Here is a 12,081-nt window from a genome sequence, read left to right on the forward strand (position 1 = left end):
ACCAAGAGCGACTGAAGGAAAGAGATCGACACTGGTAATCAACAGCAATTTAGAGCGGAATACTGGATATCCTCTATGGAGACAGAGGACTGTTGGAACTAGACAATGCTGGAGCACAAGGGAGATTCGGGGAATGTTTCTCTAGCTCTTGTGCATTGTCCAGACTGGTTTGCATGAGTAAATTGATTTTGTCAGACCTTGTTGCCGGACACGGCCCCATCCATGGCTTGGTCTCTGCCAGGCAGGAGCAGCTCCTGCTCCATGGGGAGGAGGGGCAGCCCATGGCCCCCCCCGCATCTGCTTTTTTAAATGTGTCTGTGTAGACTTCCTGTTATGCCAGCTTCACCTTGCTCTTAAAGTGACGTTTCCAGTTTTCTGTCTGAACCACAAACAACAAAGGAAGTCCTCGCTGATGTGAGGGGCTTGCTTAAAGCTATACTACTAATTGTATTCATGTTTATGAATATGTAATCAATATGTAAGGAGTGAGTAAGATAGTATGAGTGTAAGAAACCAATCTCAAGGCTTAAACCGAAATATTACCATGTAAGGATAATCAAGGTGCATATGGGACTGTATATAAACCTATGGCAGTAGTGGTCAGAGAGATGTAACCCACAACAGCAAAAACTCAGGACCAGACCAGAAGCAATAGAGCCCTCCCGCTAGGGTAACCAGATGTCCTGATTTTATAGGGACAGTCCCGATTTTTAGGACTTTTTTTTTTATGTAGGCTTCTATTACCCCCCACCCCCGTCCCAATTTTTCACACTTGCTGTCTGGTCACCCTACCTCCTGCAGACCCGAAGGGGACTTTTGTCGCCTAGTGGTTTGATCTCTGGGAAGCTAGAACCTGGCCAGTCTCAGTCACCTAAGATCAAAAGCAACACCGGTGTCTGCAGCCTGTCACCAGTATGCATGGAATGTGTGTGTGAGTATAATTGCGCAAATAAGGGAAGCAAGCAATAAATCAGCCCTCAGTACTACTTCAATTCGACCTTTGTTTGTGGTTATTCCTTGGCTGGTTCAAAGAAAGGGTAACAACCTCACCTCAGAATGTTGGGGCAGCCCTTTCATTGCAGCCTCTCCAAAGAGTCACCTCATTTTGGGAACCTGGAGGAAGTGCTCTACTGCCCAAGTAGAAGGGAGTAGAGCACCCTTCTACTAGAGCATGATGGAAGATGCACCACATACACCCTTCTCAGGGAATCCAGAACTTCAAAAAGATGTATTCAAGGAATGATCTGGGGAACATGAGAGAAGCTGAGACTTTGGGGGGTAGGAGGATGTTTTGTAGCAAGAGGAGGACTAAAACGTTGGATGTTGTCTCCCTTTGTTTGGATTGTACTAAGGTGTGTGTTCCCTGAGGGTGTGACTGTATGTGCCGGGCAGAGGAGTTGCATGCAGGATGCAGAACCCTAGATGAGAACTGTAAACAGGCATTGATCCTGCTTCAGATTCAGAAAGAAGTAGGGGAGCCAGACAAATTAGACAGGAGTAAAGTGCTGACTTGGGCACTTGGCCATGGGTTTACAATACCGTCCCCAAATAGCTATGGAGATGCTAGTGTAGGACATTGGACACAAGGAAATCTGAATGGCCCAATGGACGCCACAGACCTCCCCTTCATTTGCTGGAGGCAGCATGATTGTGTGTGAATCATGGAGTGTGACAATTTTAGATTGTTGAACCTAGTAATTGAAAAAATGCTCCAGGAATACCATCAATATACTACTATTTACCTGGCTGATGACAATATTTTTGATAGTGTGACCTAGCTTCCAGTGACCCAGTTCATGGCCAAGCACTGCCAAAACTTCTTCATTTTTGCATCCTTGCTTCTTATTCTGTGCAAAACGAGAGAAAAATCTCAAACATCTCACATAACACGGTTAACCAATTTCCTGCCTGCTGATCTGTTTTCTCCAAACTCCACAGTATGCCAGCTCAGAAAGCAGTTATTTTCCTCTTTTAAGCAGAGGAATACAAGTAAAAACTAACCTCTTGTAATATTCTACCCCTTTTTTATAGGAACTCACTCATAAGAGCTGAACTCGAGAAGCCATTTACTGTGCCTAATAACCATTAATGAAGCTACAAACTTTTGAACAATACTACATAATCTTACCTATCAGCAGATGGTCTGATCAACATAGAGACACTTTTATACTGAACTTTCATAATGTCTCTCCACTTATAATGGAACTGAATGAGTTAAATTAAAAATATAATGAATAACCATTGAGCTTTATCTGTTTGGTCTTATTTGCTATGTCTGGGGGCCTTAATATACCTCTAAAATAAAAATTCTGGTCTCCAGGCAAGGAGACAACAAAACGAGCTATTGAAAACCAGGAGACATTATTTAAAAGGAAGCCAAACACACAGAGATAGTGCATTGTCCTACCCAGAGTGCTCAACAGAGGAGACAGAAGCAAAAAGAAAAGATTGAGGAAAATTCTTGTTCGGGTAAGAACATAAGAACATCCATGCTGGGTCAGACCAAAGGTCCATCTAGCCCAGTATCCTGTCTTCTGACAGTGGCCAATGTCAGGTGCCCCAGAGGGAATGAACAGAATAGGTAATCATCAAGTGATCCATCCTCTGTCGCCCACTACCAACTTCTGGCAAACGGAAGCTAGGGACACCTTCCCTGCCCATCCTAGCTAACAGCCATTGATGGATCTATCCTCCAAGAATTTTTCTAGTGAACAGAGAAAGGACTGTCTGCTGCTTGGAAGAAAACTCTGCTGAGCCAGCTAGCTTCATAATGTGCTGGAAATGGCCCAACTTGATTATCATACACATTGTAAGGAGAGTGATCACTTTAGATAAGCTATTACCAGCAGGAGAGTGGGGTGGGGGGAGAGAAAACCTTTTGTAGTGGTAAACACCCATTTTTTCATGGTTTGTGTGTATAAAAAGATCTTCTGTACTTTCCACAGTATGCATCCGACGAAGTGAGCTGTAGCTCACGAAAGCTTATGCTCAAATAAATTGGTTAGTCTCTAAGGTGCCACAAGTACTCCTTTTCTTTTTGCGAATACAGACTAACACAGCTGTTACTCTGAAACCTTCATAATGCTGAGGATGTCCTAGATTTTGTTTTGTCCTGTCCTCTCTCTGCTGGTAGGACACTGTCCAGACTGACATACAGGATGGTGGAGAAAGTTATTACTGTACAATCAGTCTTTGTAAAACAAATTTGCTTATTCTACTGAAGAACACATCATTTGGAGACATTTAAATGTGTTCTTCCAAACAGTTCAAGTCTGAACTATTTCCCCAAAACCTTTATAACTGGGGCAGACTGAAATCCACTTTTTTGGTTCAAGTGGGTTTTACAAATTCAGTTTGGTGGATTACATTTGCTATCCAGACTTTCTCAGGATGCAGACTTTGTTCTGCAGAACAGGTCTGTTTCTCACCCCACAGCTGAAATACAGCCAGGAGACCAGCCCTGTCCAACTCTGCTCCCTGAAGGCTCTTCCTGAATTGAAGTCAGGAATCTTTTTGCCAGTCCCTCAAGACTGGATAGGAAAACATGCTGCTGACTGCCTGGAAAAGATTTTTGAATGGGGAGAGAAGTAAATTTATAAGGTCTCCAGCTGAAGACAGATACAGGTGAGGGATATATCAAGGTCTAACGAGGCAAGAAATGGATAGGAAGGTAGAACCCAGAACTTCTAAGGTGGAAAGAGAGGCCAGCAGAGCTCTCAAGAGGTTTTTAGGAACCTCTAGCCAAGATTCTTGATCTCCTGGTGTTGTACCCATCCACAGCCTTGGAAGGTGCATTTGTACCAGTGTCTGAGAGATTCTTTTGTAAATAAATCATGAAGTTTCAAATGCTTTCAAGGTTTTGTTCTTACAGTTTCACAATCCTACAACAGAATATGGAGAAGATGTAAGGGAGAATCTCGCTGGGGGATCAGGAAAACTACATGACAGGAGAACAAAAATGAAGCTCACTTTGACTTTGGACTTTGTGTCATCATCTTCACCATCTTCTCCCTCTGAGTGTTCTTTGTTCAGTGCACAGTAATCTTCCAGGAGGGTGTCAAACAACACTATCCGCTTATTCTTGAAGAAGCCATAGAAATAAGCATTGCTATGGGAGGAACGCTTGGAACCTAGTGGGGGTGAAAATTCACATTAAAAACATAGGTCAAAGTACTTTGTGTGCATTAAAATCTAACTGTGCAACCTTCTATTTAACAGTCTTTCAAGGGCATTTCCTCTCCACCATGAGATCAGTAGGCATTGATTATGGCAAAATGCATTAAATCTCAGGTTGAAGCATATTTTTAGACACCCGGTTAGATTTGTTTAATCTACTACTGTACTACATACATACTTCCTTAGGGATAGATTTCTTTATCTGCAAAACCTATTATAGAGGCACTGAATACAACACCACAGTTAAGGTTGTGTTCTGAAGAGGACTTAAAATATGGCATAAAATTTTCTCAGTAAGAAAACAGCCTTTAAATGTGGAATTTTATATAGTTTTAGCTTAGCACTATACAAAAATCAATGCATCACAGTCAATGCATTTAAAAATAGCTAGCTGATACATCTCAAAAAATAATAGCATATGGGGAACAGTCATGCAATGGGTACATTTCTATTGGGGTCTTACAAGGATGTGTTCTTGGTCCACTTCTATTTGAAAACTTTATCAATGATAGGGAAGAAAATATAAATTCCTTCCAGAAAAGTTTGCAGATGACAAAAATTGGGGGAGTGGTAAACAATAAGAACGAGTCAGTTCTACACAGCAACGTGAATTGAATTAGTACAGGTTAATGTAAGTCCACATCTAGGAACCAAGAAGTTAGGTCACACTTTTAGGATAGAAGACTATCCTGAAATGCAGAGACTCTAAAAAGGACTAAGGGGCCATAGTGGAAACCAACTGAATGTGAGCTCCCAGTGAAACATGATGGTTAACGGCATATCTGACAGTTGGATATATGAGAGTCGAACACTGAGCTAAAAAATATCAAGCTGTTATTACCACTGCATACAGAATTAGTGAGACTTTTACTGGAATATTGTGGCCCATTATGGTGTCCACAGAAGCTACAAGAATGATTTAAGGTCTAGAAAACATGCTTTACAGTGAGAGCCTAAAGAAGCTCAATCTATTTAGCTTATTTAAAAAAAAACATTAAGAGGTACCACGCATAGGAAGAGGATTTCTGATTTTAAAGGGCTCTCTTGTCTAGCAAGCATAACACGATCCAAAGGCTGGAAGCAATAGCTAGATAAATGCAATCTAAAAATAAGTCATACATTTTTAATGGTGAGAGTAATCAAACACTGGAACAATTTATCAAAGGATGTGGTAGATTCTTAATCACTTGGAATCTTTAATCACAACTGGATATCTAAAAAATAAGCACTACCTCAACCGGAAGTTATAGGCTTTGCGCAGGGATCACTGGGTGAAATTCTCAGGCATATGTAATGCAGGAGAACAGACAAAATCATCATCAGAGTTCTTTTTTGGCCTTAAAAAATCTATGAATTATGCCCCTTGAATTTTATATAGTTTTTGTTTAGCTCTGTGTAAGAAATATATCTCGTTAAAATTTGTCAGGAGAGTTTCTCATGTTTGATTGTTGGTGTGTGTATTTAAAATATTATAATCTATTTTACAAAAAAACTGGCAGAGGGAAATCTTGAGTAGATTAGGTACAGATACTTCTGAAAGGAAATATTTATGTATAAAAGACAGTTATAAAGCAAACTCCTGAACAGTGAACAGGAGATTCAACCAGAGCACTTTCCTTCTAGATGTATAATCCAACTCTGGTAACTATGATAACCAGTGAAAAAAGTTATTGTGATCTTCAGAGGATGTGCTTCATGGCTTCAGATGGTCACCAGCATTGGTCAGGAAAGTATCTTCCCCTGGCCCACCACCAGTACACAAGTGGCCAGATATTCTCAATCTCCCTTGCTCTCTCCATTTTTTTTTTTTTTTTTTGCCTTCCTCTGAAGCATCAGATTGGCCACAGCTGGAATGGAGGCCAGATGGAGTGGGCAGTGCTCTAAGATGGTATAGAGAATCCTCTTTCTAGATGCTTGACTAGTATCTTGCTCACATGCTGAGGGTGATACTGATCGTCAGATCTGGGGTCGGAAAGGAATTTTCACGTGGTCAGTTTGGCAGGGATCTGGGGAAGAGATGTGCATTTTTGTCTCTGCAGCTTGGAGTATGGCTCACCTGCTGTGATCATCTGGGCATATCTCATCTAATCAATCTCCTGTCACTGCAGGGGCCATGGGCACTGGTGGCACCTTGGTCTCTCCCTGTGGCACACACTTTAGTCTCCTGAGAACTGAAATGCTTTGGTCTAACTAAAGTCTTTGGACTTAATATAGAGGTATCTGGGTGAAAATTAATGACCTGTGCTATACAGGAGGTCAGACTAGATGATCTAATTGTCCCTCCTGATTTTAATCTCCATGAAATTAAGAAATTTGTTTGTCCCCAAGTTTACACTGATGTCTCATATCTATCTCTTTACCACAGACCAAACTCCTTCCATCTAAACTAATATTTCCATCCCCTTTTCTGGAATCTCCTAATGGACATCAAGCCATCAACTGAAACTTAACATGGTCAGAATAGAGCTCCTGATCTTTTCCTGGAGGCCCTCCCCTGCCCATCTCATCTCTAAATTAGTGAAGAGATGGTACCCTCATCCTTTCTGTCTCTCAAGCCCATAATCTTCGATTCATCTTTGACTCAGTTCTCTTCCACTGTGTCAAGCACAAACTTTTATTCTTAACTACAAAGCCCTTCACAACATAGCCTCATCTTCCCTATAATTTTATTGCACTGCCCATTAGGCCAGCCTTGATTGCCTGATTCACCACCTCTCCCACAAGTATAGGCTACTCTTCAGCATGGGAGAAGCTTATGCATAATGTCACAGATAATCACAATGGTGCCTTCTGGCCTTATAAAATTTATGTAATTAATGCTGCAAAAGAGTTAAGCTGTATGAGACCAGGGACCCTGATTACATTTATGCTGGCACACAACCACTTTAGAATAGCTATGATGACCTGACCTGACCTAACCCCTCCTCCCCTCCTATAGATGCAGCTATGTCTACAGAAGAATACGTTTGCTGACATACCTATTGTCTTTCTGGAACGTGGAGTTTCTATACCAATGAAAAAACCCCATCTGCCATGTAGGCTGAATCTATGCTACAGCATTATGTTGGCATAGCTACGGTGACATAGTGATACTGCTATAGTCTCCATATTGTAGACATACCCTAAGGCTCCTTTTGCTATTGGGAAACTGAAATGACTGCATTTAAAATATTTTTCCTTTTTTGGATAGTCCACACTGAGGACTAAATCCTTTTTTTATTTGCTACAAACAGATAATTGTTCAAAAACGCTGTTTCATAAATATGTGGAGTAATTTTTGCTAGTTTTAGGAATGATTAAAGTCCAGCTGTTGGAAGTGCTCTACAGTCTGCATGGTTACTTGGATTGCCTTGAAATTTTATGTGCCACGTGGGAGTGTGGGGTTTGGTCAGTAACCCAAATTTGGGGTCATTTGAATCCGGGATTCTCAAGACAGAGTCCCTCCCAAAACAACAGCTTTTCTTAATGTTCACATATCTAGCAATGAATTTTTGCTCACAGAGATCAAAGCAGAGCTGAGATCACACCAGGGTCTCAGGTGCTTGAGAATTAGCCACCCACTAGCCCTGGGGGAATCAAATTATAACCTTATTAGCTAAAGACTTTAGTTCTTCAGTTAGGAGAGGTACCCTCTGAAATGCTTGATGGCATGTCAAACAAATTACACTGAGCAAGTGCTGAGAGAGAGGGGCTAACTATCTGGAAAACTAACTCTACATTACAGGACCTGAATGACTCAAGGGAGAATGTACCAATCACTGAATCTGAATAAAAGGAGTACTTGTGGCACCTTAGAGACCAACCAATTTATTTGAGCATAAGCTTTCGTGAGCTACAGCTCACTTCATCGGATGCTGTAGCTCACGAAAGCTTATGCTCAAATAAATTGGTTAGTCTCTAAGGTGCCACAAGTACTCCTTTTCTTTTTGCGAATACAGACTAACATGGCTGCTACTCTGAATCTGAATAGCTTCCAGGCACTGTGAATTCAAATCCAACCCAGGACAGAATTCTGAAATAAAAAGAAAACGGGCTCCGATCTGTCAAAGGGTTTATTTTAGGGAAATGCAATCTGAATACAGCAGAATATTCAGCAAGTAATTAAACTGTTTTTTGAGAAGAAAATCAGTTATACGTGCAAACGTGTAACTTCCCTGGGAGGGAAGCATGATTAGTGGTGGAAGAGCAGGTGGGAATAGGGAGAGAGGGGGATGGGATGCAGTGAGGGGAAGAGAGGTGATTTGGAAGGCAATTAATGGAGGGGGAGGGTCAGGTAATGGGTGGGACACTGGGATGGGGGTCTTGGCGGTGACAGGAGGACTGGGGGAGAATAGGAGCAGGGGCACCTGGGGGCCCCAGGGCCATCTACGGGGTATGGTCCCTCTTCCTGGCTCTCCTTGTGATCTGAGAAGCCTGCCTTTCTGCGGGTGGTGGTGGGTGTGTGTCTAAGCCTGTCTCCCTACTCCCCCTCTGTAAACGAGGATCTGTGGGCCCTGCCCAGCTATAGGGGTCTGACTCTCCTGATCCCAACATGTGAGCCATGATCTGTGGAAGCCCTGCCGCTCTGGGTGGGGAGCTTAGAACAGCCACCAAGAACACATGGCTGAAACTGGGAATGCTTGACACAAATTGGAAACTCTCCAGCAGTGGGAAGGGGAGAAAAGAACACTGACTGACATGAATGCAGCAGTTGATGTTTCAGAGCTAATGTTTCGGACTATATTCAGCTCCACTGGGTATGCTTTTTCAGCTAAGAACATCTCATTGAGGTGAATGGACCACTTAACACCTGGGGAGGTTTAGGTTGGATATTAGGAAAAACTTTTCCACTAGGAGGGTGGTGAAGCACTGGAATGCGTTACCTAGGGAGGTGGTGGAATCTCCTTCTTTTGAAGTTTTTAAGGTCAGGCTTGACAAAGCCCTGGCTGGGATGATTTAGTTGGTGTTGGTCCTGCTTTGAGCAGGGGATTGGACTAGATGACTCCTGAGGTCCCTTCCAACCCTGATATTCTATGAACACCTCTCTGAGCCTGCTATGCTGCTGTTGTGTTCTGGGTGCTAACTGGATTGTAAGGGGAGGATCACCCTGGAAACGTTGGCAGGGAATGGTGGGACAAAGGAAGGAGAAAGAGACTCAAACCAGTCTTCTCTTAGGGCTTGTCTACACTGGCACTTTACAGCACTGCAAATTTCTCGTTCAGGGATGTGAAAAAACACCCCCCCTGAGCGCTGCAAGTTTCAGTGCTGTAAAGTGCCAGTGTAAACAGTGCACCAGCACTGGTAGCTATTCCCCTCGTGGAGGTTGATTTTTTTAGAGTGCTGGGAGAGCGCTCTCCCAGTGCCATGCTGCGACTACATAAACCATGTTAAACGTTTAACGTTGCCAGTGAAGACGTGCCCTAAGATGCTTAAAACTTTTGGTAACCACCATATAATAAAACTGTCAAGATTTTGGGACAAAGACAATGTCTGAGATTTCTCTCACTGGCCTTGTCAGCCACTACACACTGCAAACATTTCAAAGCATGACCATCATCCCCATTGCACTATAACAAGATGTACAGGAGGGGGAAAGGAGCACTGAGGAATCACCTAGCAACCAGTGGAAAGACCACTGGACTGGGACCATTTCTGGCTCTGCCACTGGTTTGCTGGGTGACCTTGGGCAAATCACTTCAACTCTGTGCCTTAGTTTCCTGTAAAATGGAGATAATGAAAAGTTCTTTGATATCTAGTAAAGAAAAGCACTGTACAAAAGCTAGGTCTTTTGATTATTACCTAGCCCAGCAGCATATCAACTGCAAATCTAGGTAAGAGGCAAAACTACCTAAATGGCCACTGCTCCTACCAAAAACAATCTTGTTGTTTAAAAAAAAAAATTAAATAACAAAATACTTTGTTAATACAGAGTTAAGGTTGCCTAGTGACACCTTGTCCCTTTCCAGAACATCAAATTCAGCAAAACTTACACTTCTGAAAATCAGGAAATACAAAGTTAAAGATGATGACCACACAATATGCCTTCTTTGGGCAATGCTCCACAACACTCATAATACACACATACTCCCACTCTGCCTTATATTGGACAGGTGCAACCTGCACTTGCCCTGTGCTCAAACACTGAGCCTACTGCCTTGAGAGAATACCATGCTTTCACTTCATATCCTTTTACAACTCCTTCACACTTGCATACAGGACGCCACAGAGATTTATTCTTTCCCCTATCCATCATTAATCATCAATTCCCACTGGCCATTGCCAACTCCAGGGGGGCAAAGTTAAGGTTGCATGGGCATTTACCTTAACTCTGCGTTTCCTGGTTTCAGAAGTCTGAGTTTCGCTGAACTCGACATTCTGGAAGGGCACGAGTGATCAACAGGCAACCTTAACTGTGTTAAAGTTTTAATATGACTGATTTAAACATTAAAAGCTCACCCGAAGCCCAGTGAAGATAATGGAAAGGCTCCCACTGATTTCAAGGTGCTTTAGATCAGATCTGAAGTTAGTACCATAGTTAATTAATAGGAAGAGCTGATACTGATCAGGTAAGGTTTGCAAACACTTTCCATTGTGAGCCTGTTTTTAGTTGCTCAGAACTTTGCCAAACTATAACCATTTGGGCTAATTTTTTCCATTTTTTCTCTTTACCTCAGTCTAATGTTTTGTACCTTTCAACAATTCAGCTATTTCCAAGAATTACGTTGGGAAAAAATAGGTAGATTTGCAAATGTTCACCTTTCCCCCCCAACTATTTCTTTAAAGAGCTCCAGTGCCTCAATAATGTGGCATGTGAAATTAAAATTTGGATGGATACTCTTTAGGTCAGAGAGGTGCTTTTTGCTGTCCCCATGAAAACTAACCTGTATTTGGCCTCTGAAAGTTGTCATTCACACAAGATGAGCAGAGCCTGTTAGAGGCTCATTGCTGAAATTATAGACCTTTTTCACCAAGCACGTTCCCATCCCCACAGCTCCCTCTATGGCAACTCCACGGTACCTGCTCCTAGACTCTAGAGAGCCTTACATAGCTCTAGATAGGATACAGGCAAAACAGGAGCTGCAAAATATCCTTTTGACCTAAGAAAAGGTGCGTTGTGCTGGAAGTTAAGCGACAACATGGGTTCTAGTCTAAAGGCTTCCACTGACTGGTTTTAACAATTCTATGCATTTCACAGCCCTTATTCTTAAGCATGGCATCATACCTTACAAAACATGCTAATATCATTCACCACATTTTGCAGACGTAACACAAGGTGGCATCTGGAAGAGTCATGAATAGAACCCAAATCTCATACATTGACCACACTGCCTTTCTGAATAAATGTGCCAAATCTATGTGCCTTGCTGCACTGTCTAATCACTAGACCTGACCCCTCCCCCCGCCCCCCAAAACAAGAACAGAACCCAGGAATCTTAACTTACAATATTCTTCTAATAAATAGTTGTGAAAAGCCACTGGCAAAAGGGTATCATACCCTCTTCTAGCGGCAGGTCCACGCAGAAGATAACAGTCTACTACTAGTTTCAGAGTAACAGCCGTGTTAGTCTGTATTCGCAAAAAGAAAAGGAGGACTTGTGGCACCTTAGAGACTAACCAATTTATTTGAGCATGAGCTTTCATGAGCTACAGCTCACTTCATCGGATGCATCGGATCTACTACTACTAACTGTTACTCTCTTAGCTCAAGTAGTGGAGATCTGTGCTGTGAAATAAAGATCTTGGATTCAGACAACTGATGACGCGTGGGACTGATATGTTTCCACATGATGAATTTTCAGAGGGTTTTAAATCTAGGAAAGCATAGATTTTTGTATCTTTTCAATGAATGTTAAGGGTTGAAATGTCAAATGCTTAAAAGTTAGAAAATCCCGGAATGAAAGTTGCTGGGTAACCTTAATTTGACTT

General features: G+C 42.2%; 1 protein-coding gene across 6 annotated transcripts in view; it reads right to left on the bottom strand.

The window, feature by feature from the left end:
• The window catches only part of ZMPSTE24 (zinc metallopeptidase STE24), a 110,205-nt gene that overhangs the window by 21,133 nt on the left and 76,991 nt on the right, over window positions 1-12,081 (bottom strand). For 5 of the 6 annotated variants that reach the window (XM_037881566.2, XM_037881569.2, XM_037881572.2 and 2 more), the window contains 2 exons: window positions 3,970-4,130; window positions 1,743-1,847 (listed from right to left, as the gene is read on the bottom strand). In XM_037881566.2, coding sequence (XP_037737494.1) covers window positions 1,743-1,847; window positions 3,970-4,130 — 266 coding nt within the window. The remainder of the gene's footprint in view (window positions 1-1,742; window positions 1,848-3,969; window positions 4,131-12,081) is intronic. The other variant, XM_037881567.2, reaches the window with a different exon arrangement.

This window comes from Chelonia mydas, chromosome 19 (genome assembly GCF_015237465.2).
Source record: "Chelonia mydas isolate rCheMyd1 chromosome 19, rCheMyd1.pri.v2, whole genome shotgun sequence".
Classification (NCBI taxonomy): Eukaryota; Metazoa; Chordata; order Testudines; family Cheloniidae; genus Chelonia; species Chelonia mydas.